General features: G+C 47.5%; 1 protein-coding gene across 1 annotated transcript in view; it reads right to left on the minus strand.

Annotated features, from left to right (window-relative positions):
* Window positions 1-27,796, minus strand: part of LOC115112741 (neural-cadherin-like) — a 231,134-nt gene that overhangs the window by 11,149 nt on the left and 192,189 nt on the right. The window contains exons 24-31 of the mRNA XM_065013013.1: window positions 25,639-25,766; window positions 23,817-23,944; window positions 23,240-23,363; window positions 19,233-19,413; window positions 18,404-18,570; window positions 6,645-6,909; window positions 5,879-6,059; window positions 4,983-5,227 (exon numbers count right to left, since the gene is read on the minus strand). Of these exons, the coding sequence (XP_064869085.1) occupies window positions 4,983-5,227; window positions 5,879-6,059; window positions 6,645-6,909; window positions 18,404-18,570; window positions 19,233-19,413; window positions 23,240-23,363; window positions 23,817-23,944; window positions 25,639-25,766 (1,419 nt within the window). The remainder of the gene's footprint in view (window positions 1-4,982; window positions 5,228-5,878; window positions 6,060-6,644; window positions 6,910-18,403; window positions 18,571-19,232; window positions 19,414-23,239; window positions 23,364-23,816; window positions 23,945-25,638; window positions 25,767-27,796) is intronic.

Below are 27,796 nucleotides of genomic sequence, written 5' to 3' on the forward strand. Positions count from 1 at the left end.
GATGCCTGTAATTCACTAGTCAATTCAAAAGTACATGGAATAGCGTCCCTCTACTCTAACATTCGTCCGCGGAGTAAAATACACTCACAAAACTGTTAAGAAAAGTGATTGAGGTAGCAGTTGGTGATGTGACTTGCCATACGATTTCATGTAAGAAACTGTATTGAGAAGTAACATCAACCTCGGCATCAGATAAGACGCTGCATGCGCTGTATTGTGTGGATTCCCCTGCCCATTGCGTTTCTGGTGTAGTGATTTGAGGTGCAATTTGGTTTAAAAACCATTAATAGGATGTGTGTGAGGCCTCTCCATATCTCCCTCTCTGTCAGACCCAGTGGCAGGTTCACTCAGAGTTCTGACTCACTGTGTTTTTACAAGGAGCCCCGGCCGCGAGGAGAGGAGGCTGCGAGGCACTGCTCGTCAGTTCACTTCCACATCAGCAACCCTGAGAGTTTTCATGGACACACAATCCCCCCCCCCCCCCCAAAAAAAACAGAGCCTGGCATCACATGGCCCAAGCAGTCCATGGGTAGCTAGGCTCTTCTCACAGACGGAGAGGATAGGCTGGCAACCACAGCCTGGTACCCGATCAGGTACCACTACGATGGAGTCAAACATAGATTCATTCTATACATTCCACCATGTAGCTCGTTCTATCTGCAAATTCCTACTTCTGTACATTGTGGACTCTGTGGCTTTTGCAGTTGTCTCTTGTCACTGAGGTCACTGGACAACCTTGAAACATCTGCAGTCTAACGGACCATATTCATACAGTTGATGACGTCATTCTACTGTATTTGTTGATAGTGCCCATGACGAGCCCTCGGCCACAGTGGTGTAAAAGCCAGAGCATCCTGTAGTCATAGGTTAGAGCCCGCTGGTTGGCTAAAGGGCATACTGAGACATACAAACAAACATAGCCAGAGGAGATGCTGCAAGTCTGCAAAAAACTAGGCATTATTGCCTATTGGCATTAGGAGAATATCACAAATATCGGAGGGATCTTGGAGAGATGTCCTCTCTGCCCCTCAAGATAAGGCACCTTGGCAGCACAACACCCGGTGCACTACACCAGATATAATCTCTGTGGATCTATGGGCCTAAACAGATCATTTAGGGCTACGCACTCATCTTCATCTATAGATCGATCATTGGTCTAACGAGCAAGACCTAAAAAGCTGGACCCTTTAACTGAGCCTGTAGCACCACCCTCCTACAAAGGAACACCTACTGCAGTCAAAAGGCACAGCTTATTCCCAACTAAAATCACTTTGCGTTTAGTCTACGACAGCAAAACTGAACATTGGGTAATTTTCACGGATGCAATTTGTCCCTCTCCAATACAGTTCTGGCAAGCTTCACTGAGATCTATTTTTCGGACAAGGAGAGCAGGCCTCCTGCTATTTCCTTCCCAGCTGTAGCTGGCTGAGAGCGTGTGAGACAGTGGGGAGGTTCCTTCTGCATCCAACGGAGGAGGGAGGTGGGTGAGAGGAGGATTTGGAGTGGGTGAGGAGGTGGAGGCGTATAGCGTTCGCATCATGCCATAAACCTATTAACCGCTAAGAAAAGGAAGCTTCAGAACGAGATGCTTTTGTTCGGCTTAATGTCAAGAGAGCCAGAGCCCTTTACACTCCCAGTTATTCAACTGCTTGGATTCATTCCAAACAAAACTGGATTGAATGCAGCTGGGAAGAAAAACCTCTCTCTCGATACTTAAGTTGCTGTGAGTGGAATGCTTGGCCGATTGAAATTCTATCCAAAGCCCTAGTGCATTGATCTCAATTTCTTTGGGCTTCGGTAAACAGCACATTGTGCGCCTACAAATCAAGTAATTAACACGTAAAAAGCAACAGTGGCTGTGGATGATCAAGGTCATGTTGCCTTTAAAATTAAGCAAAGGTCTGAGAGGGGAAATTAAAATTGAGCGACGGCTAGAAGTTGAACGCCCGATGAAGATAGAGGACAGGACAGTTGGAGACAGCCAGCACATTAACACCTGATCTAGTGACTGACTATGACTGGCTGACACTAGATTGACCAAAAGGCATGTATCAAGGTGGACTACTGAGTACTGGTCAAAGGGACTCATTTTCATTGCCTGTCATAACTAGAGTATAAGCTGGACCTTGCTACCGTAGCACGGTCCATACGCTGCCCACACACTGTCACTGTTTGACTCAGGCAATTTCTACTAGACCTGTCAATGGACTTACAGCACAGTGCTCTACCTCAGCTGACAGGCCGATAGGGGAGATGGATGTTAAGTTCATGTTTTAAGTATCCCAATATTTCTGTTATTACAGGGCTATCACTCAGTCCAGAGTGTGCATGAAGTCGGGTTGGTTGATTGACCTGGCCTTGAGTGTAATGGCGACCTTTGATGGTGTTCATACGGTAGGGTAAACTTTGTTAAACTGGAACCTTGTCATTGTGTCATTTCGAATGAACATTGGTAGCAGAGGATGGTTAATAACTACAATGTGCCATCTCGCTTCGACGAGAAGAGGTCGTACGAAAGTTGGAAAAATGAACTTGGAATCTGGACACGCGTTAGTAATCTGGACACGAAAAAGCAAGCACTTGCGGTGGTATTATCGCTGGAGGGAAGCGCGAGAGATACAGCGCTGGAAATAGCCGTTGAGGATTTGAACATGGACGATGGTATGGGAACTTTGATAAGAGCACTGGATTCTGTATTTCTTAAAGAAGAGAAAGACGGTGCCTACGAGGCATATTCAACAGCCACATGTGTTAAGAGAACATGGTTGCTCCAATCTGAAAACTGGACCAACTGTTAAATACATGGTATTACACATACAGCAACCGTCATTGGATGAGCAGGAAAAGCCAAAGGAAAACACTAGAACTGGTACAACTTGCAGCTTGCAGTACTCTGAACCAGCTACACTTTCTGGTACAACAGGGCCAGCTGACCTGTCACTTGTAGATCATCTCAGAATTGAACCAATGGAAAATCGAGAAAAACAGAATGACATTCAAAATGATGATGTACTTGAAACAAAGGACGTGTCATTTGACTCCGCTAAGCCAGATGAGCTCAGTAATTGGAGGAAAAATGGAGTGTTTGAGGAAGTCAAAGACATTGGTCAAAAATGTGTCTCAAGGTGGGTGTGTACCCCTAAAGAATCCTTAACTGGAATAGTGCCCAAAGCACGACTAGTGGCTAGAGGTTTTGAGGAGCTGGCTGCTAAAGAACTCCCAAAAGACTCACCAACATGCGCCTCAGAGTCACTCAGATTGCTGAGGTCAGTGATCTGCCAGAAAAAAATGGAAACTTAATTCCATAGACATCAAATCTGCATTTTTGCAGGGAACAGAGCTGTCAAGGGACATTCACATCCGACCTCCGCCTGAAGCTAAGAGCGAAGGAACACTGTGGAAACTAAAGTGTGTGTATGGACTGGCAGATGCATCACTCTACTGGTACAACAAAGTCATGGCAACAATGCTGAATACAGGTGGAAAAATGACACAAGTGGATCCTGCAGTCGTCTATTGGCTTGATCAAGACTGCAATGTGACTGGAGTACTTGCCTGTCATGTTGATGACTTTATCAGGGGTGGCTCACAGACCTTTGCTACAACTGTGATTCCAAACCTCAAAGCTGTTTTCCTGGTCGGTCGTGAGGAGCATGATAATGTTTATGTTGGCATAGAGTTTATTACAGTTGATGGAACAATACTGATGCAACAGGAGAGCTATATCAAGAATCTTCAACCCATTCATATGGATTCTTCAAAAGCCGTACAAAGGAATTCCCCTCTATGTGGAATGGGTGGAAGGAGAAAGATTCTCACCTATCTGTTGGCAGTCAAAAAGGATCAGAAGAATTGACAATGCTATCTATCTTTCTTGCAACTCTGTTCTCAGAGCTTACCACGGGTGAGACAAAATGGCACATTCCACCTGTAGTTTGTGTCACTGACAACTACTCATTAGTTGATGCTGTGAAGTCAACCAAGTCTGTCACAGAGAAAAGACTTCGTCTGGAGATTAGCAGCATCAAGGAACTTATTCAAGCACAGAGAATCCAGCGGATTCTGTGGTCGACTACAAAGGAACAGCTTGCTGACTGTCTGACTAAAAAAGGAGCATCGGGTCTTGTGCTCCTACAGGCTCTCAGTAATGGAAAGTGTCAGCTTGAGTAATACAAATAAAAACTGGTCACACAACCCATTTGTAATGGGGATCTTGAATAATACTTGGACATTTAATTATGTTGTTGATGTTTTATTTGTCTTTAAAGAAAAGGGGAGATTGTTAAGTTCATGTTTTAAGTATCCTAATATTTATGTTATTTAGGGGCTATCACTCAGTCAAGAGTGCGCATGAAGTCGGTTGGTTGATGGACCTGGCCTTGAGTGTAATGGCGACCTTTGATGGTGTTCATACGGTATAGTAAACTTTGTTAAACTGGAACCTTGTCGTTGCGTCATTTTGAATTAACAATGGACACGACAAGAGGTTGAATGGGAAGAGGAGAAGAGTCAAGAGGGAGGATTTGATGTCCAGTGTTACCATGGAGATGACACAGACAGGCAGACAGACAGAGAGAAAGAGACAGACGGACGGGCGGGTGGCAGACAGACAGACAGGTGGCAGGCAGGCGGGCGGTCGATCACCAGAGCCGGAGCAGGCAGCAGTTGGTATAGCTACCTAGCAGCGCCAGAGCAGGCAGTATTTGGTATAGCTACCTAGCAGCGCCAGAGCAGGCAGTATTTGGTATAGCTACCTAGCAGCGCCAGAGCAGGCAGTATTTGGTATAGCTACCTAGCAGCGCCAGAGCAGGCAGTATTTGGTATAGCTACCTAGCAGCGCCAGAGCAGGCAGTATTTGGTATAGCTACCTAGCAGCGCCAGAGCAGGCAGTATTTGGTATAGCTACCTAGCAGCGCCAGAGCAGGCAGTATTTGGTATAGCTACCTAGCAGCGCCAGAGCAGGCAGTATTTGGTATAGCTACCTAGCAGAGCCATGAAGCAGATGCAAATGGCGAACAGGGAGCTGAAGCTCAGTCCCACGTCGTCTCGGTAGATGGCCAGCGCCACCTCGCAGTGGCGCCCCCGGTAGCCCTCGGGGCAGTGGCACGTGAACTTGGAGGGCGACTGTGCCAGGCAGGTGCCCCGGTGGCACGGCCGACTGGCACACAGGGTGTAGATGCAGTTCTTCCCCGTGCCATTCAGCTTCACCATGTGGCCAGGGGGGCACCTAAAAAAAAGATGGAAGGAGGAGCAAGAGGAGACAGAGGTTAGATCTCTCCTTTCTGATTCCCCGATTCTATTTTGGTCCTCCACTGTACTCAGAGGATAGCGGATAACACAGTGTATTGATCGAAACAAATGCATCTCAATTAAATAGTTACTTGTGACTTAGACTCTCCCCCATTTTCCACCCACAGGTTACGGTGCGGTGGCGCTGCGACCCGGACACGAACAGACACAGAGACACATCGGCATACACACGTATGATGTCAAACCAGTAGGACTCACACAGAGCATTAAACCAGGCTGACGAACAGCAGCGAGGATGAACATTATATCCCAGGGACTTTTATAAATCACCACCATTACCAGAATCAGAGGAGCTAGACCAGGGGGCCTGGGTTGAATAGCTGCCCACACACTGCCTGGCAACATTTGACTCAGGCATGTTTACAGCCAGCCCTGCAGGACTGAGGTGTATCAAAAGGGCCTGGTTTGAATGATGGGGGGGATGAGGGGAAGTTTGTCTAAGATTAAAGGCTGCGAGAGGATGAGGCACTGGCTTCTGACGCTGTAGTCCTTGAAGAAGACAGCGAGGGCCTCGGTGTGTTTGTATGACGTAGAGAGAGATTTGAGAATTGTGTTCGATCACGTGTACCTGCACTCATGGACTCTCCAGAGGTCAACGCAGGTGAAGGGGGGGCTACATTGGTTCCTCTTGCAGGAGTCGGAGGAGCAGCCCAAGGAGAGCCCCTGGGAACTGACCACGGAGACCCCGTCTCTGGGCTGGCCATCCAGAGGCACGTATCGACCGTTCAGCCTCAGGTCCCGAATGCAACCTTGAGAGAGAGGAGAGGACAGTGTGACAATCAAGCACACACGCACACACGCACACAAGGACACGCTCTGACACACAAACACACACCACTTACTTTCTCTGCCATGCTCTGACCCGCTTACAACACTAGTCTTTCAGGGCTTTTAAAGTCCATTTAATAAACACGCACACGGTATGTTTCTGCCTGAGGCAAAGCTGCCTGACCACCCTTGTTGTATTTGCACATTCTATTGTCTCTCCCCCTGCACGTCACATGCCATTTCCACAGCACTGCAGAGCACTGCACTGCATACTCTCATAGCCGCGTCACACTTTATCTATCTCATACTAACCTCCCCTAGGGCAGCCATCATCCCCTAACTCTAAAGATGCATCTGTGTGAATTATTCATTCACCAGTCATATGAATCATTTAGAAATCGGCAATACAATACTTTGTAATCTCACTCAAAAGAGGATTATGAATTGATAAAGCCCCTAACTCTGGCTGCACCTTATTGGAAGGCTATGTTCTCAAACTGTCACTAACTGTCTGCCTCGCACGCCCAGCCTTTCCCATCATGCCCCATTCCCTGCAGTCTTCTCACCCTGGAAGCTCTTGTTGGAGCCTGAGGGGAAGGCATTTCCCAGCATCACCACTGCAGGGTCAGTGATGATCTCTCGGCTCCGGCTTGGAGCTGCACTGGTCTCCCGTCTGCCCCCGCCCCCGTCCAGATGCAGGGTCAACTCGTTGTCGTGGCGATCCAGGTAGACCTCGTGCCACTCGCCATTGTCAAGGCGATAGGAGGGCAGTGTCAGGTTGTAGTCTCCATCTCCTAGGTTATAGAAGACAGCCAGTAGGCCCTGGTAGATCTGGAGGAGAGGAGAGAGTTATAGGAGACAGACAGTAGGTCCTGGTAGATCTGGAGCAGAGGAGAGAGTTATTGGAGACAGACAGTAGGTCCTGGTAGATCTGAAGGAGATGAGACAGATAGGAGACAGACAGTAGGACCTGGTAGATCTGGAGGAGAGGAGACAGTTATAGGAGACAGACAGTAGGTCCTGGTAGATCTGGAGGAGAGGAGAGAGTTATAGGAGACAGACAGTAGGTCCTGGTAGATCTGGAGGAGAGGAGACAGTTCTAAGAGACAGACAGTAGATCCTGGTAGATCTGGAGGAGAGGATAGAGTTATAGGAGACAGACAGTAGATCCTGGTAGATCTGGAGGAGAGGAGACCGTTATAGGAGACAGACAGTAGGTCCTGGTAGATCTGGAGGAGAGGAGAGAGTTATTGGAGACAGACAGTAGGTCCTGGTAGATCTGGAGGAGAGGAGAGAGTTATTGGAGACAGACAGTAGGTCCTGGTAGATCTGGAGGAGAGGAGAGAGTTATAGGAGACAGACAGTAGGTCCTGGTAGATCTGGAGGAGTGGAGACAGTTATAGGAAACATACAGTAGATCCTGGTAGATCTGGAGGAGAGGAGAGAGTTATAGGAGACAGACAGTAGGTCCTGGTAGATCTGGAGGAGAGGAGAGAGATATAGGAGACAGCCAGTAGGTCCTGGTAGATCTGGAGGAGAGGAAAGAGTTATTGGAGACAGACATTAGGTCCTGGTAGATCTGAAGGAGAGGAGACAGTTATAGGAGACAGACAGTAGGACCTGGTAGATCTGGAGGAGAGGAGACAGTTATAGGAGACAGCCAGTAGGTCCTGGTAGATCTGGAGGAGAGGAAACAGAGTTATTGGAGACAGACAGTAGGTCCTGGTAGATCTGAAGGAGAGGAGACAGATAGGAGACAGACAGTAGGACCTGGTAGATCTGGAGGAGAGGAGACAGTTATAGGAGACAGACAGTAGGTCCTGGTAGATCTGGAGGAGAGGAGAGAGTTATAGGAGACAGACAGTAGGTCCTGGTAGATCTGGAGGAGAGGAGACAGTTCTAAGAGACAGACAGTAGGTCCTGGTAGATCTGGAGGAGAGGAGAGAGTTATAGGAGACAGACAGTAGGTCCTGGTAGATCTGGAGGAGAGGAGAGAGTTATAGGAGACAGACAGTAGATCCTGTTAGATCTGGAGGAGAGGATAGAGTTATAGGAGACAGACAGTAGATCCTGGTAGATCTGGAGGAGAGGAGACCGTTATAGGAGACAGACAGTAGGTCCTGGTAGATCTGGAGGAGAGGAGAGTTATTGGAGACAGACAGTAGGTCCTGGTAGATCTGGAGGAGAGGAGAGAGTTATTGGAGACAGACAGTAGGTCCTGGTAGATCTGGAGGAGAGGAGAGTTATAGGAGACAGACAGTAGGTCCTGGTAGATCTGGAGGAGTGGAGACAGTTATAGGAAACATACAGTAGATCCTGGTAGATCTGAAGGAGAGGAGAGAGTTATAGGAGACAGACAGTAGGTCCTGGTAGATCTGGAGGAGAGGAGAGAGATATAGGAGACAGCCAGTAGGTCCTGGTAGATCTGGAGGAGAGGAAAGAGTTATTGGAGACAGACATTAGGTCCTGGTAGATCTGAAGGAGAGGAGACAGTTATAGGAGACAGACAGTAGGACCTGGTAGATCTGGAGGAGAGGAGACAGTTATAGGAGACAGCCAGTAGGTCCTGGTAGATCTGGAGGAGAGGAAAGAGTTATTGGAGACAGACAGTAGGTCCTGGTAGATCTGGAGGAGTGGAGACAGTTATAGGAAACATACAGTAGATCCTGGTAGATCTGGAGGAGAGGAGAGAGTTATAGGAGACAGACAGTAGGACCTGGTAGATCTGGAGGAGAGGAGACAGTTATAGGAGACAGCCAGTAGGTCCTGGTAGATCTGGAGGAGAGGAAAGAGTTATTGGAGACAGACAGTAGGTCCTGGTAGATCTGAAGGAGAGGAGACAGTTATAGGAGACAGACAGTAGGTCCTGGTAGATCTGGAGGAGAGGAGAGAGTTATAGGAGACAGACAGTAGGTCCTGGTAGATCTGGAGGAGAGGAGACAGTTCTAAGAGACAGACAGTAGGTCCTGGTAGATCTGGAGGAGAGGAGAGAGTTATTGGAGACAGACAGTAGGTCCTGGTAGATCTGGAGGAGAGGAGAGAGTTATTGGAGACAGACAGTAGGTCCTGGTAGATCTGGAGGAGAGGAGAGAGTTATTGGAGACAGACATTAGGTCATGGTAGATCTGAAGGAGAGGAGACAGTTATAGGAGACAGACAGTAGGTCCTGGTAGATCTGGAGGAGAGGAGAGAGTTATAGGAGACAGACAGTAGGTCCTGGTAGATCTGGAGGAGTGGAGACAGTTATAGGAAACATACAGTAGATCCTGGTAGATCTGGAGGAGAGGAGAGAGTTATAGGAGACAGACAGTAGGTCCTGGTAGATCTGGAGGAGAGGAGAGAGATATAGGAGACAGCCAGTAGGTCCTGGTAGATCTGGAGGAGAGGAAAGAGTTATTGGAGACAGACATTAGGTCCTGGTAGATCTGAAGGAGAGGAGACAGTTATAGGAGACAGACAGTAGGACCTGGTAGATCTGGAGGAGAGGAGACAGTTATAGGAGACAGCCAGTAGGTCCTGGTAGATCTGGAGGAGAGGAAAGAGTTATTGGAGACAGACAGTAGGTCCTGGTAGATCTGAAGGAGAGGAGACAGATAGGAGACAGACAGTAGGACCTGGTAGATCTGGAGGAGAGGAGACAGTTATAGGAGACAGACAGTAGGTCCTGGTAGATCTGGAGGAGAGGAGAGAGTTATAGGAGACAGACAGTAGGTCCTGGTAGATCTGGAGGAGAGGAGACAGTTCTAAGAGACAGACAGTAGGTCCTGGTAGATCTGGAGGAGAGGAGAGAGTTATAGGAGACAGACAGTAGGTCCTGGTAGATCTGGAGGAGAGGAGACAGTTCTAAGAGACAGACAGTAGATCCTGGTAGATCTGGAGGAGAGGATAGAGTTATAGGAGACAGACAGTAGATCCTGGTAGATCTGGAGGAGAGGAGACCGTTATAGGAGACAGACAGTAGGTCCTGGTAGATCTGGAGGAGAGGAGAGAGTTATTGGAGACAGACAGTAGGTCCTGGTAGATCTGGAGGAGAGGAGAGAGTTATTGGAGACAGACATTAGGTCATGGTAGATCTGAAGGAGAGGAGACAGTTATAGGAGACAGACAGTAGGACCTGGTAGATCTGGAGGAGAGGAGACAGTTATAGGAGACAGCCAGTAGGTCCTGGTAGATCTGGAGGAGAGGAAAGAGTTATTGGAGACAGACAGTAGGTCCTGGTAGATCTGAAGGAGAGGAGACAGTTATAGGAGACAGACAGTAGGTCCTGGTAGATCTGGAGGAGAGGAGAGAGTTATAGGAGACAGACAGTAGGTCCTGGTAGATCTGGAGGAGAGGAGACAGTTCTAAAGAGACAGACAGTAGGTCCTGGTAGATCTGGAGGAGAGGGAGAGAGTTATTGGAGACAGACAGTAGGTCCTGGTAGATCTGGAGGAGAGGAGAGAGTTATTGGAGACAGACAGTAGGTCCTGGTAGATCTGGAGGAGAGGAGAGAGTTATAGGAGACAGACAGTAGGTCCTGGTAGATCTGGAGGAGTGGAGACAGTTATAGGAAACATACAGTAGATCCTGGTAGATCTGGAGGAGAGGAGAGAGTTATAGGAGACAGACAGTAGGTCCTGGTAGATCTGGAGGAGAGGAGAGAGATATAGGAGACAGCCAGTAGGTCCTGGTAGATCTGGAGGAGAGGAAAGAGTTATTGGAGACAGACATTAGGTCCTGGTAGATCTGAAGGAGAGGAGACAGTTATAGGAGACAGACAGTAGGACCTGGTAGATCTGGAGGAGAGGAGACAGTTATAGGAGACAGCCAGTAGGTCCTGGTAGATCTGGAGGAGAGGAAAGAGTTATTGGAGACAGACAGTAGGTCCTGGTAGATCTGAAGGAGAGGAGACAGATAGGAGACAGACAGTAGGACCTGGTAGATCTGGAGGAGAGAGACAGTTATAGGAGACAGACAGTAGGTCCTGGTAGATCTGGAGGAGAGGAGAGAGTTATAGGAGACAGACAGTAGGTCCTGGTAGATCTGGAGGAGAGGAGACAGTTCTAAGAGACAGACAGTAGGTCCTGGTAGATCTGGAGGAGAGGAGAGAGTTATAGGAGACAGACAGTAGGTCCTGGTAGATCTGGAGGAGAGGAGACAGTTCTAAGAGACAGACAGTAGATCCTGGTAGATCTGGAGGAGAGGATAGAGTTATAGGAGACAGACAGTAGATCCTGGTAGATCTGGAGAGAGGAGACCGTTATAGGAGACAGACAGTAGGTCCTGGTAGATCTGGAGGAGAAAGAGTTATTGGAGACAGACAGTAGGTCCTGGTAGATCTGGAGGAGAGGAGAGAGTTATTGGAGACAGACAGTAGGTCCTGGTAGATCTGGAGGAGTGGAGACAGTTATAGGAAACATACAGTAGATCCTGGTAGATCTGAAGGAGAGGAGAGAGTTATAGGAGACAGACAGTAGGTCCTGGTAGATCTGGAGGAGAGGAGAGAGATATAGGAGACAGCCAGTAGGTCCTGGTAGATCTGGAGGAGAGGAAAGAGTTATTGGAGACAGACATTAGGTCCTGGTAGATCTGAAGGAGAGGAGACAGTTATAGGAGACAGACAGTAGGACCTGGTAGATCTGGAGGAGAGGAGACAGTTATAGGAGACAGCCAGTAGGTCCTGGTAGATCTGGAGGAGAGGAAAGAGTTATTGGAGACAGACAGTAGGTCCTGGTAGATCTGGAGGAGTGGAGACAGTTATAGGAAACATACAGTAGATCCTGGTAGATCTGGAGGAGAGGAGAGAGTTATAGGAGACAGACAGTAGGTCCTGGTAGATCTGGAGGAGAGGAGAGAGATATAGGAGACAGCCAGTAGGTCCTGGTAGATCTGGAGGAGAGGAAAGAGTTATTGGAGACAGACATTAGGTCCTGGTAGATCTGAAGGAGAGGAGACAGTTATAGGAGACAGACAGTAGGACCTGGTAGATCTGGAGGAGAGGAGACAGTTATAGGAGACAGCCAGTAGGTCCTGGTAGATCTGGAGGAGAGGAAAGAGTTATTGGAGACAGACAGTAGGTCCTGGTAGATCTGAAGGAGAGGAGACAGTTATAGGAGACAGACAGTAGGTCCTGGTAGATCTGGAGGAGAGGAGAGAGTTATAGGAGACAGACAGTAGGTCCTGGTAGATCTGGAGGAGAGGAGACAGTTCTAAGAGACAGACAGTAGATCCTGGTAGATCTGGAGGAGAGGAGAGAGTTATAGGAGACAGACAGTAGGTCCTGGTAGATCTGGAGGAGAGGAGAGAGTTATAGGAGACAGACAGTAGGTCCTGGTAGATCTGCCTTTCTCTTTCCTCAAATCTTGAAAAGAAAACAAATTCCATTTCAGCCTGGCCCGAATGATAACCACTTGACTTTCAGAGAGCAATATTCATTTAAGACAAACAGTTTATTTGTAGCCAGGCACACAGATCCAAAGCGAGGTGTGTGTTAGTCTAGGTCCTGGTAGATCTGGAGGAGAGGAGAGAGTTATAGGAGACCAACAGTAGGTCCTGGTAGATCTGGAGGAGAGGAGAGTTATAGGAGACAGACAGTAGGTCCTGGTAGATCTGGAGGAGAGGAGAGGAGAGAGTTATAGGAGACAGACAGTAGGTCCTGGTAGATCTGGAGGAGAGGGGGAGAGGGGAGGGTATAGGGGTTATTGACGTCAGACTACTGTTGGTATAGAATCGCAAAAGAGTCAATACTTTTTTTTATCGTTGAAGGTCCCCCCCCCTTCAACGATAAGTCCCCCCCCCCCCCTCCCAAAAAAAAGAAAACTATTCACGACTCAGAGAGTTAAGATGCAGTATATATGCGGTAAACAAAGCCAATAGCAGTTGGACGATCCACTCAAAAAACCAGCATATTTCTTCTGATACACAGGCAAGAGGACATCAATGTGAAGGCAGACTAAGGACGGAGACATTAGGGAAAGGAAAATGTCAGGAGGATGATGATTGTGTGACTCTGGGACCACAAGGAAACAGTATAATCACCGAGGGCTGGATCTGATAAGACCCTGCCACACACTAACTGAATTAAACATGCCGCCTCCGTAATTAGAAACATCAGGGCCTGGGGAATTCAATATGCCTCCATTTATTCAGCAACTCTCTTTTTAACTTTTCCTCTAGAGGGTGGGTCATCTGGGCTCTATGACATACAATCACTTTCTGGGCTGCTCGCATTTTCAAAGAACTTCCTTTCTCTATCATCCACACATCTATCTCTCTCTCTCTCTCTCTCTTTCTCGCCACATCACTACCTCTCTCTTTCTCTCTCTCTCTCTCTACATCACTACCTCTCTCTCTCTCTGTCTCTACATCACTACATCTCTCTCTCTCTCTCTTTCTCGCCACATCACTACCTCTCTCTCTCTCTCTCTCTCTACATCACTACCTCTCTCTCTCTCTCTTTCTCGCCACATCACTACCTCTCTCTCTCTACATCACTACCTCTCTCTCTCTCTCTCTCTCTCTCTCTACATCACTACATCTCTCTCTCTCTACATCACTACCTCTCCCTCCTTCTCTGCTGGCCTAAACATCATCAGAATATATATATCTTTTTTAAAATATATTTTCCCACAAATATGTATTAAATTATTCCCCAGAGTAAGAGTTATACTCTTCATTTCATAGCTTTCCTCTTGGTTGCACTGCTTCCAGCCCCAGGTTGAGATTTGGAGGGCTGGTCTTTATGTTAGATCTTTTATCCAATCATATTCAGCCATCATGTGTTGCCAGGGGTCTAAAATCTGCCCTCAGGCCTTCAGAATCAACAGTGCGGGCACTTGTAGCTTAAAGTGAATGGAAATGAAAATTTAGTGTCAACCAATCAGCTTTAGAGTTGGCTATTGTACGCCTGCTGGCTGGCTCCAGTGTTACACAGGAGCCAGCTAAATCAAATCAAATTTTATTTGTCACATACACATGGTTAGCAGATGTTAGTGCGAGTGTAGCGAAATGCTTGTGCTTCTAGTTCCGACAATGCAGTAATAACCAACAAGTAATCTAAAACTACTACCTTATAGACACAAGTGTAAGGGGATAAAGAATATGTACATAAAGATATATGAATGAGTGATGGTACAGAGCGGCATAGGCAAGATACAGTAGATGGTATTGAGTGCAGTATATACATATGAGATGAGTATGTAAACAAAGTGGCTAGTGATACATGTATTACATAAGGATGCAGTAGATGATATAGAGTACAGTATATACGTATACATATGAGATGAATAATGTAGGGAACATTATATTAGGTAGCATTGTTTAAAGTGTCTAGTGATATATTTTACATCATTTCCCATGAATTCCCATTATTAAAGTGGCTGAAGTTGAGTCAGTGTGTTGGCAGCAGCCACTCAATGTTGGTGGTGGCTGTTTAACAGTCTGATGGCCTTGAGATAGAAGCTGTTTTTCAGTCTCTCGGTCCCAGCTTTGATGCACCTGTACTGACCTCGCCTTCTGGATGATAGCGGGGTGAACAGGCAGTGGCTCGGGTGGTTGCTGTCCTTGATGATCTTTATGGCCTTCCTGTGACATCGGGTGGTGTAGGTGTCCTGGAGGGCAGGTAGTTTGCCCCCGGTGATGCGTTGTGCAGACCTCACTACCCTCTGGAGAGCCTTACGGTTGTGGGCGGAGCAGTTGCCGTACCAGGCGGTGATACAGCCCGACAGGATGCTCTCGATTGTGCATCTGTAGAAGTTTGTGAGTGCTTTTGGTGATAAGCCGAATTTCTTCAGCCTCCTGAGGTTGAAGAGGCGCTGCTGCGCCTTCTTCACGATGCTGTCTGTGTGGGTGGACCAATTCAGTTTGTCTGTGATGTGTACGCCGAGGAACTTAAAACTTACTACCCTCTCCACTACTGTTCCATCGGTGTGGATAGGGGGGTGTTCCCTCTGCTGTTTCCTGAAGTCCACAATCATCTCCTTAGTTTTGTTGACGTTGAGTGTGAGCTTATTTTCCTGACACCACACTCCGAGGGCCCTCACCTCCTCCCTGTAGGCCGTCTCGTCGTTGTTGGTAATCAAGCCTACTACTGTTGTGTCGTCCGCAAACTTGATGATTGAGTTGGAGGCGTGCGTGGCCACGCAGTCGTGGGTGAACAGGGAGTACAGGAGAGGGCTCAGAACGCACCCTTGTGGGGCCCCAGTGTTGAGGATCAGCGGGGTGGAGATGTTGTTGCCTACCCTCACCACCTGGGGGCGGCCCGTCAGGAAGTCCAGTACCCAGTTGCACAGGGCGGGGTCGAGACCCAGGGTCTCGAGCTTGATGACGAGCTTGGAGAGCACTATGGTGTTAGCTAGCAGGAGTAGTGTGGCTCACAGGCTCCGAGAAGCACTGCAAACTGTACTGCTGGGAATGCCTATTATTTGCAAGTGATAGATTTGGTGTTTGGAGCCACACTGGCTTTGCAAACTTGAGTTGTCTAACCAAGGCAGCAATGAGACACGGCTGGGCACTTACAAGCAATGGTGCTTTTGAAAACTTTTGGGGACACCCGAGTGGATCTACAGCTCAACGAACAAGCGCGCAGGGCAACGGGAGCTGCACAATGAAAAGGTATTGTACTCTTCCCCTGCAATTCTACGAATAAAAATGTGAATTTCAAGGTGACGCAACGCCTGGTTTTATACTGCGTTTCTGTCTAAATGTATAGTGTCTAGAGCCATGGCATCATAATGATGGTAATAAGAGGTGGATTAATTTGGGTGGGACTGTGTAGGACCTCACTGAAGGCCCAGGCCCACGGAACGCCACTACTTCCACTTCCACCTCCACCTCTACCTCTACCTCCACCTCTACCTCTACCTCTAAATCCACCTCTACCTCTAGCCCTACCTCTTGGCTTATCCTTATCTTTGTTCTTATCTCCCTCGTTCTCTATCTCTCTCCACTCTGTTTCACAACAACAACAAGCTCCATTGATCTCATCCCCAATCCAGGAAGCCTGACAGTTTAAAAAAATGTTTATACAACATGCCTTTCTCTTTCCTCAAATCTTGAAAAGTAAACAAATTCCATTTCAGCCTGGCCTGAATGATAACCACTTGACTTTCAGAGAGCAATATTCATTTAAGACAAACAGTTTATTTGTAGCCAGGCACACAGATCCAAAGCGAGGCGTGTGTTAGTCTACGGGCCATTGATATGGTGAGAAGCAGCCTTCATTTCGATTTAAAAAACGTCCTGCGAGGCTCCCACTGAGCATAATTTGCAAACACTCAAATCTATTCCACCGCTGATGTCGACGTAAACAGTTGTATGAGACGAGCAGAAAGAGAGGAGATGGGGGAAGAGTTTCTGACGTTTACCTCGACCTCTACTTCCCCCTCAAGCTAAAAGGCTACAGCTGTGAACGGCTCACCTCCTGATACACCACCCCATCAGCTGGCTCAGATGCATGAGAAAAAGCAGTGAGCTCCACTAAGATGGGTCCAAGGTTGTTTTCCTGGTGAGAGACTTGCTTATTTCAAGGTTTCCTAATGAACTATTAATTATCTTTAGACCTCAGTGAGTTGGCACTTTTACCAGACTAAGTGAGTGCTGCTGAGGCACCTCATGTCCCCCCCCAATTAAAGCTGAATGGGAATGTGCTCCGTTTCCTTCTCTCTCTCTCTCTCTCTCTCTCTCTCTCTAGCCAGGGTTTATAACTGGGTGGGAATACGGTTGAGGTATTTGTGAATGCTTATGCAACCTCTGTATTTTCCCCGTGTACAGTATATTATCTCTGTGTACAGTATATTATCTCTGTGTACAGTATATTATCCCGTGTACAGTATATCATCTCTGTGTACAGTATATTATCTCTACGTCCTTCCAGATCGGCAGCCTCTTTATTACTTTCAAAAGCCTTCTATTTAACCCCCAGCTGGCTGAATGAAGTAGCTGCCTCATTATACAGTACATTGATCCATGCTACCTACCCATTCACACACAGGGTGTTGGCAGAGAGAGAGAGAAAACCATACAGCTATCAGACAATCAGAAAAATGTCTTGGATACAAGTGGGATCCAGTGCATCTCTCATAATCGAAGGCATCAAGGCATAGGGAGAGAGTAGAGGACCTTTTGTTTTACTGGTGTTAACAATGTTAAAATGGCATTTATCATCCCTATTGTCTGGCTGGCCTTCACCGGGGCTAGAAGTGAAAATTAATGCTAGCCTACCGACTAGCCCCAGACGTCAATTCAATGTCCATTCCACATGAGTTCAATGTTATTTAATTGAAATGACGCGGAAACAATTTGGATTCCACCAGTGTGTGCCCAGTGGGTACCCTTACAGATCAGAGACACCTCTCTCCCAAGAAACCCCAGGAGGCATCTGCTCCATCAGGACGGAGGACCAGAAAAAAGACGGAGGGAATGAAAAAGATAAGGGCTACCGCTGTGAGGCTTCAGCCACACGAGTCACACTGCGAGCTGCACTAATGAAATCTCTAACCTGCCACTCCGGAGAGCGAGCTGCACATCTCAGGGCTCTACTCACACCAGTCTGATGGCATACAGATAATTAATCAGTGACGATTTGAGGAGAGGAGAGCGGAGAGAAAAACAAAAAGCTGTAATCAGCAATCTAAGCACGCCACTGTGAGGCAGGTATTCCTCCTAAAACAAGGAGTCCATAGAGTGTGGGGGGCGCAGCTCACGTTCAGCCAAGAGAAACACGCGCTAACGTGGACAGAATACAACGTTGCACTTCCGTTGTGGGTTAATATCGGAGGATGTCTGCAGGACTGGTGCATTTCACACTGGCTGCACACGGAAAACGCCTGACATTTATGTTCCTGTGATGAATCCATTCCCCACGTTGTGGCATTGTAGTAAAGATATGTGGATGATGGAGAATGTTAGGGGATGAGAGAAAATGTTGTAAAAACAGCAGTATACATAACGGATGACACTAATGTTATGATTAACCTCAATCACACAGTTGGAGGGGGCGGGGGTGAGAACATTTTTATGAGCCCATGAAAGCATATTATGGTCGGGAGAAACAGAGATATGAAGACAAAAGGGTGAGTCAAGAGAAGATATAAAAGTAGAGGGGAGAAGGAGAGAGAGAGAGAAGGAGAGAGAGAGAGAGAGAGAAAGGGGGATGGCGGGAGAGGGAGAGTGAGAGAGAAGGAGAGAGAAAGAGAGAGAGAGAGAAAGAGAGAGAGGGAGAGAAAGAGAGAGAGAGAAAGAGAGAGAGAAAGAGAGAGAGAGAAAGAGAGAGAGAGAGAAAGAGAGAGAGAGAAAGAGAGAGAGAGAGAAAGAGAGAGAAAGAAGAGGGAGAAAAGCTCAGTCTCACCTCTAAGCGCAGGTATTCAGTCTGTTCCTTGGACAGTAGGCTGAGGATGGCACTACCATGTTTACGGGTCCGGACCAGAACCTGTACCTGGGTCCGCCGGGCTGGCAGAGGAGATGCCAACTGGTAATGAACATGACTCCGCCCATCAAAGGAATACTCTGGAACTTCTGCCAACAAAACACAGAGGACAAGACAATGTGTCAGCTGGACAGCTCACCATAAACACTGGACACATTGTATACGGTAGGTATTCTGAACCGATATTCATCCAGAGTGAATTAGAGAGATACTACTCTACTACGTCGATTCACAATACAGTTAGCCTAATGATACCCTCACATGCCTTGATCGTAGATCAAACGCGTTCCCAAGCATTTCTTTCATCTCCCATTCGACTCCACCAGTCAATTAGTCCTCCCACACCACACATACAGACAGACACGTGCTGGCATTCACGCAAGCACGCGCACAAACAGACAAAAGACAGCTTCTATCTACAAGCCATCAGACTGCTGAACACTTGAACTGGACTGACCACCTGCTCTGATTCTCCACATCTTAGAGCACACACACACACACACACACACACACACACACACACACACACACACACACACACACACACACACACACACACACACACACACACACACACACACACACACACACACACACACACACACACACACACAGTTCATTCATGCTACTCACGAACGTTCCTTTAATCTAATCAAAACAAAATCAAATTCATCAATGCCCTCACGCATGACCTCCAAACAAGCACTCAACACATACATGTTGGTCTCGGTGCTGGCATTGAGGTACGTACCGTGCTCACACTGATTCCCAGTGTACCCCGGTATGCACTGGCAGCTGAAGGAGCCCCACTCTCCATGGCAGCGACCCCGAGGTCCACAGGAGGGGATGCCCACATTGACACAGCTCCCATCCGTAGTCAGACAGCCTGGGGAGCTGCCCACAGAGTCAGCTGGAGTGCCCAAGTCATAGAACTGTGTAGGGGGGAGATGGAGAGAGGACAGAGATGGAGAGGGGGAGTGGGATATGTGCCAAAGGGAGATATTTACATTGTACGGTGTAAGATAGAAATGGGAGAAAGCAGTAGACAGGTAAAAAAAAAGAAGGGAGGCACAAGGGAGAGAAGGAGATAGAGAGGGGGGGGGAAAGAGAACGAAATAACAATTGTTTGTTTTCCCCCCAAAAAACGAGGGCAAAAGGTCACCGAAACTTTATGCTTTCACCTTTCATGCAATTTCTTGGAATGGGCTCCGGGCAGCCGAGCGGAAATGGAGGAAAACTCGCCTCCCTGCGGACCTGACATCCTTTCACTCCCTCCTCTCTACATTTTCCTCTTCTCTCTCTGCTGCTAAAGCCACTTTCTACCACTCTAAATTCCAAGCATCTGCCTCTAACCCTAGGAAGCTCTTTGCAACCTTCTCCTCCCTCCTGAATCCTCCTCCCCCTCCTCCCTCTCTGCAGATGACTTCGTCAACCATTTTGAAAAGAAGGTCGACGACATCCGATCCTCGTTTGCTAAGTCAAACGACACCGCTGGTTCTGCTCACACTGCCCTACCCTGTGCTCTGACCTCTTTCTCCCTCTCTCTCCAGATGAAATCTCGCGTCTTGTGACGGCCGGCCGCCCAACAACCTGCCCGCTTGACCCTATCCCCTCCTCTCTTCTCCAGACCATTTCCGGAGACCTTCTCCCTTACCTCACCTCGCTCATCAACTCATCCCTGACCGCTGGCTACGTCCCTTCCGTCTTCAAGAGAGCGAGAGTTGCACCCCTTCTGAAAAAAACCTACACTCGATCCCTCCGATGTCAACAACTACAGACCAGTATCCCTTCTTTCTTTTCTCTCCAAAACTCTTGAATGTGCCGTCCTTGGCCAGCTCTCCCGCTATCTCTCTCAGAATGACCTTCTTGATCCAAATCAGTCAGGTTTCAAGACTAGTCATTCAACTGAGACTGCTCTTCTCTGTATCACGGAGGCGCTCCGCACTGCTAAAGCTAACTCTCTCCTCTGCTCTCATCCTTCTAGACCTATCGGCTGCCTTCGATACTGTGAACCATCAGATCCTCCTCTCCACCCTCTCCGAGTTGGGCATCTCCGGCGCGGCCCACGCTTGGATTGCGTCCTACCTGACAGGTCGCTCCTACCAGGTGGCGTGGCGAGAATCCGTCTCCACACCACGTGCTCTCACCACTGGTGTCCCCCAGGGCTCTGTTCTAGGCCCTCTCCTATTCTCGCTATACACCAAGTCACTTGGCTCTGTCATAACCTCACATGGTCTCTCCTATCATTGCTATGCAGACGACACACAATTCATCTTCTCCTTTCCCCCTTCTGATGACCAGGTGGCGAATCGCATCTCTGCATGTCTGGCAGACATATCAGTGTGGATGACGGATCACCACCTCAAGCTGAACCTCGGCAAGACGGAGCTGCTCTTCCTCCCGGGAAGGACTGCCCGTTCCATGATCTCGCCATCACGGTTGACAACTCCATTGTGTCCTCCTCCCAGAGCGCTAAGAACCTTGGCGTGATCCTGGACAACACCCTGTCGTTCTCAACTAACATCAAGGCGGTGGCCCGTTCCTGTAGGTTCATGCTCTACAACATCCGCAGAGTACGACCCTGCCTCACACAGGAAGCGGCGCAGGTCCTAATCCAGGCACTTGTCATCTCCCGTCTGGATTACTGCAACTCGCTGTTGGCTGGGCTCCCTGCCTGTGCCATTAAACCCCTACAACTCATCCAGAACGCCGCAGCCCGTCTGGTGTTCAACCTTCCCAAGTTCTCTCACGTCACCCCGCTCCTCCGCTCTCTCCACTGGCTTCCAGTTGAAGCTCGCATCCGCTACAAGACCATGGTGCTTGCCTGCGGAGCTGTGAGGGGAACGGCACCTCAGTACCTCCAGGCTCTGATCAGGCCCTACACCCAAACAAGGGCACTGCGTTCATCCACCTCTGGCCTGCTCGCCTCCCTACCACTGAGGAAGTACAGTTCCCGCTCAGCCCAGTCAAAACTGTTCGCTGCTCTGGCCCCCCAATGGTGGAACAAACTCCCTCACGACGCCAGGACAGCGGAGTCAATCACCACCTTCCGGAGACACCTGAAACCCCACCTCTTTAAGGAATACCTAGGATAGGATAAAGTAATCCCTCTCACCCCCCCCCTTAAAAGATTTAGATGCACTACTGTTCCACTGGATGTCATAAGGTGAATGCACCAATTTGTAAGTCGCTCTGGATAAGAGCGTCTGCTAAATGACTTAAATGTAAATGTAAATGTAAACGACTGGGTTTTCGTAGGATCAAACCAATCCACAGGCACAGAAAGGAGCTGGCGGAGGGCAATGCTGTGAAAGGACTGAAAAACCTTGAAAAGAACATGAATATGTCCAATCTCCCCGTTTATGAGTTCCCACCGTTCAGCGGAGCTGCTCGTAAACCACGGTAGCCGTTGAGCCAATCTGCAAAACGGTACAAATTGGTTCTGACCTCACCATAGAGCTGGGCACTCCAAGTCTGGTCCATCTCGAGACGGAGGTCAATACCCATTTACAGAGAGATACTACGCACACTCAAAGATCCAACATACATCTCTGTGTGCACGGGATTATGTGTGCAGGTGTGTGTTTGTTGATGTGCGTGAGACGCCAATCACGATCACATTTTTTCACCAAACATAATTAGCAGACTGTCCCAGTCGTGAGCACCCGTCTCTGCCTCAGTCAGAAATATAGAGATGGATAGAGAGAGTCGAACAGAGTTGGATTGATGTAGAAGACTAGACCTGCTAATCATTTTGCATATGTGTGGTCCCGTGTGCATGGCGCTTGCAACGGAAGGATCTTGGGTTCGATTCCCCGTTGGGCCACCCATATGAAAAATGTATGCTTGCATCAATGTAAGTCGCTTTCAGTGAAAGCATCAAGTTGCTTTCGTAAAGAAAAGACTGTTTTCATCTACAGATTGGTTTTTCTTCACATTCCTTTTACTGATCATTTCATTTTTGAACATGAAAACCATTAGTGCTTGGTTGCAGACCCATAGTATAGTTAATCTGTCCCAGAGAGCAGGAGAGATACAGACAAATAGAGAGAGAGAGAGAGAGAGAGAGAGAAGCAACAACAGAGAGTAACATAAATCAACTGTGACATTGTGGATATAGATTCAGAATAGAAAAACAATTGAAGTCTAAAAATCTGCACCTTTCCTTCTCTTGCCCAAACATTCACCCCTGCCTCACGCTTGAACAAGTTCAATGGCACAGACATCCTCCTCCTTTCCTCCTGTCTTCCCCCTCTCTCACATGTTCCACCCACACCCCCAGTCTTTCCAGTCTACAATAAGAGATCTATGAATATTGTATCGAACCTCAGCCCTACGTTTTGTTGCCAGCGGGCATGCAGGAGAGTGTTTTAGTGACAAATACCTTTAGTTCCCAGTGTCACACAGTGTCATGGAGTCACATGGGCAGAAGGACCGCTGTCCTCCCCGTAACGACTGTTGCCATGGTGGCATATCTATCATTTCAGACTGTATCTAGTGGATATGCGCTGAATGCGATCCCGGATCATACCTTTTCTACAGGAGTGTTGCTGTGACAATGTCCGTGGGAAAGGTGTGAAAGTGTTTGAAAGTATTTATGTGAGCTGCTGTATGCAGTTTAACAACACCATGCTGCCTGCAGTACAAGTGTAACTCTTTACAATGGAGATGTTACGTGTTGTATAAGAGATACATCGCTTCCCAAGGCTACTCAGGGTGTGTGATGATTGGGAGGAAACACATTGTAGCAAGCGTTACCTTGCTGTCGACAACGAGGTTCCTGATGCAGCCGGTAAAGTGTTTGTGTTGTAACTGCGGGTAGACATAGGGCAGGTCCTCATTGACTCCACCCAGCTGTAACACCTGGGTCCCGTTCAGGTGCCTGAGGAATAAAATAACAACATTGTCCGTACTTTTCAGTATCTGTTCATACACCTATCCGTCCCTATTTTTCTACTGCAGTACTTTTTTCAACCCATAATTACATGGCCTTGTCCCCCACCAATCTGGTGTTCTGAGTTTGACTATGTGAAAGGTGTGTATTCTGTGTAAAGGAGGAGAGAGACAAAGACAGACAGGGAAAGAGAGAGAGAGAGCATGAGAGAGAGAGATAGAGCGAGAGAGAGACAGATAGGCAGAGGGAGAGAGAATGAGAGAGAGAAATAAAGAAAGAGAGTGAGAGAGAGAAAGAAATAGAGTGCAAGAAAGACAGAGAGCTAGAGGGAGAGAGAAAGAGAGAAAGAAAGAAAGAAAGAGTGAGAGCAACAGACAGACACAAATAGAGAGACAGAGAGAGCAAGAGAGAGCGAGAGAGAGAGAGGCGTGAGTAGGCTACCTGTCCAGGTTGGGCGTGACCCCAGTGACCTCGCAGGATGAGTGGTCCTCTGTGGTCAGCCAGCTGCCCACTCCCTCCATTTCCATGACGGTGGCCCCGGCACAGCGGTCCAGTGTAAAGCGTACCTCCTACAGGAGCACATGAGGAATATCAGCACATCGGAAATATCAGAACATCCGGAATATAAGGACATCCAGATTATCAGAACATCAGGAATATCAAGGCATCAGCTAATATCAAGACATCAGGAATATCAGCACATCAGGAATATCAGGACATCAGGAATATCAGGAATATCAGCACATCAGGAATATCAGCACATCAGGAATATTAGCACATCAGGAATATTAGCACATCAGGAATATGAGCACATCAGGAATATCAGCACATCAGGAATATCAGCACACCAGGAATATAAAGACATCGGGAATATCAGCACATCAGGAATATCAGCACATCGGGAATATCAGGAATATCAGAACATCAGGAATATTAGCACATCAGGAATATTAGCACATCAGGAATATGAGCACATCAGGAATATCAGCAAATCAGGAATATCAGCACACCAGGAATATAAAGACATCGGGAATATCAGCACATCAGGAATATCAGCACATCGGGAATATCAGCACATCAGGAATATCAGCACATCAGGAATATAAGGGCATCAGGAATATAAGGGAATCAGATAATATCCGGACATCAGGAATATCAGGACACCAGGAATATCAACACATCAGGACATCAGGAATATCAGGACACCAGGAACATAAGGACATCGGGAATATCAGGACATCAGATAATATCAGCACATCAGGAATATAAGGACATCAGGAATATCAGGACATCAGATAATATCAGGACATCAGGAATATCAGGACATCAGGAATATCAACCCATCAGGAATATAAGGAATATCAAGACATCAGATAATATCAGGACATCAGATAATATCAGCGCATCAGGAATATAAGGACATCAGGAATATCAGGACATCAGGAATATCAGAACACCAGGACATCAGGAATATCAGGACATCAGATAATATCAGGACATCAGGAATATCAGAACACCAGGACATCCAGAATATCAAGACATAAGAAATATACGGACATCCAGATTATCAGGACATCAGGGATATCAGGACATCAGGAATATTAAGACATCAGATACTGGCTGGCCCACCAGTCTAATATGAGCTCCATTATTGTCAGTAATTCCTCTTTAATATCTGTATTATACCTATGTGTACTATATTCTACTGCAAGAACTAACTAACCATACAAATGTAACAAATTTGCTTCTAAAAGGTCCTATTCAACATCTACTCAAAACCAGTTCATTGTTTTCAACAAGCATATTCAGCTACTTCATAGCAGACATTGAGGTGTATTAATTTTGAGTTTGTAAATGGCATACAAATACTAATACAGTGTTTGTATGACACTGTTTATATAATACATTGACCATTTCCCGAATAACCCTGAGTTTGTTTTTCAGACCTGGTAGACGAACAAAGTTGTTGTTAGCGCTGTCATACAGCCATACGGCCGTACACAGTAATGTATCCAGGAGGTATCCATTCGATCTCCACTGAATCCAAACCACTCAAACCCTCCTACTTCTCCAGACGATGTCATGAAAACAGGTCTAGTCTAGTAGAGACACCACCTGTTTGTATTAAACTTCCCCCGGAGTTCTATAAGAATGAACATCATATGGCTAGTGTTGGGGGAGATGTGTGTGTGTGTGTGTGTGTGTGGGGGGGGGTCCATGGGATGGTATAAGTTTGGCAGCAGCTCAGACTTCAGACACCCACCTTACTGTTGCTCCTCACATCCAGACGGTGCCACCGTCTGTCCGCCACGTTCACGTTGCCTGGCAACTGCAAGACCAGTGTGCCCGAGCCATGGTTTATCTTGAGTGTGGGAGTGCCATCGATCAGCTCTGAGGGGAGAGAGAGAGAGGACACCGACATGAGGTCACACATGGTGGTTCCATCCCCAGGGATGACCATCCACAACCCCCATGACATACTCTTAATGCCAGGGAGGATCAGATACAACCACACACAGACCACTTTATCCTGAGGCCGTCACTTCTGTACACATTTCATCTGATCACTGCAACACACCAAGAACAAGCAACCACAGCGAAGCACAGCCAACTAATCAAGGTCAACTGACCTGCGGTCAACTTAACTCTGTGTTGTTGTTTTGTGTCGCACTGCTTGGCTTTATCTTTGCTTTATTCTTGGCCAGGTCGCAGTTGGAAATGAGAACTTGTTCTCAACTAGCCTACCTGGTTAAATAAAGGTGAAAAAAAAAAAAAATGTAAACGGTCGAAATTCTGTAAGAGTGGTGTGTGCTTACCCAACCCCAGATTAAAGTAAAAACAGGCACCACCTCAGTGCTTTCTGCAGTCTGTTCAGAAAGATGACGCACTTAAAATGACATCTAATAACCTGGGCCAGTATTAGAACCTGAAAAACAACAACAGTAAAAGGTGCAAAGCTAATAGTAAACCAGTTAAATATAACTAACAGTCCGACGTCATCATGCTCACCCCACAATAAGGATTACAACAGTGCCTGGCGCTATGCAATTATGCCCCCCCACTATAAGACAATAAACATTAAAAAGTGATTCTATTTTCTGACTTAGTCAAATGGGAAATTAAAAATTAATGAACCAGTTCAGACTCGTTGTATGCTTTATACTGTTTGCAAAGGACTGTGGGTAAACAACATGTCAACCAACCACTGTTTCTCCATAAATCAACATGACATCCACAGTTTAAGAGTTCAGGAGAGAATAGCGCTGTAAATATAAACTCCACGTCGCTCTATTTTCTAGGCTCGCAAATGCTCTGTTTTCGACAGAGAGGGTTGTTCTCCCTCTTCCACAGGTCTTTATCGTTTTCTGGCTTTCGTCATCCCATTCTCTTCCGCCCGGCCTCTCTCCATGACAGTCCCTCGGTCGGGCTTGTCGTGTCTTCCTCTTTTATAACCCTAACCTTTTCTCTCTCTCCCTCTCCCACCTGTCTCTCTGCAGTGTTCTCACAGTGGATTCCCAGTAGGCAACCTGTGCTCAGACAGAGATTACTTTGAGCTAGCAGTAAGTCACTGATGTACAGAGCCCAGCCTAAGCCTGAGTGAAAAGCCCTTTTCATGTGAAAGGCCCACAGTGGCCACCACCATCAAGCAAAAGACTGACACTGTCCCACAGGGTGTCTCAATCTGACAAGGGTCCCGACCCTCCTTGTTGGGGCTGACGTGACATTTCAGGAGAAAAAGGGACAGACTGCGGGGTGACAGGTGTGAACGGTGGAAGGCTTGGTTGAGATGAAAAGAGAGAGGGAAGGACAGGAGAGGGGTGTTGAGTGCCTGAGAGGAGAACCTCCATGGGCATGGACCGGCTGGGCTGGGCTGGTCAGGCAGGGAGGCTGAAGGGTGGGCAGACAGGCCAAATGGGCTTTATGTTGTGCCGTATCAAATGATCTTGGACAGGGAGAGTACGCCCGGGTGTATTCAGGTTACTACAAGCTTTTGCTCTTAAACTCCGGTTGGCGGACTCAGCGCGGTCACGGCTAATCTCCCCTCCTCATCCCTTATTCATCATGGTCTCCTCCTCGACATCCCTGCAGATGAACCTTCCCTGTCGAGCGTCTTGGTGAGGGGGAAGCCAGGAGGTCTCAGCCCCCAAAGCATGGCACTCCCACTTAACTATGAAAAATGGCCTGTTTTCTGAAGCTCCTGAAGGGAATATGTTTGAGGCTGGGAGAATATGGACTGCATAAACAGCATTACAAATCACTCAGTGTATACAAATCAGCAGCCCAGCAACAGAGAAAGAGAGTCTGTGACTGTGGTGCCTTTAATATAAATTGACTGTCAGCAAACACCCCCAAACCCCCAGGAAACAGGACCCAAACTTTAAAGCGATATTTGAAACGGGTGCAGCGCTAAAAGACTGTGA

Source organism: Oncorhynchus nerka, linkage group LG28, assembly GCF_034236695.1.
Source record: "Oncorhynchus nerka isolate Pitt River linkage group LG28, Oner_Uvic_2.0, whole genome shotgun sequence".
NCBI classification, from domain to species: domain Eukaryota; kingdom Metazoa; phylum Chordata; class Actinopteri; order Salmoniformes; family Salmonidae; genus Oncorhynchus; species Oncorhynchus nerka.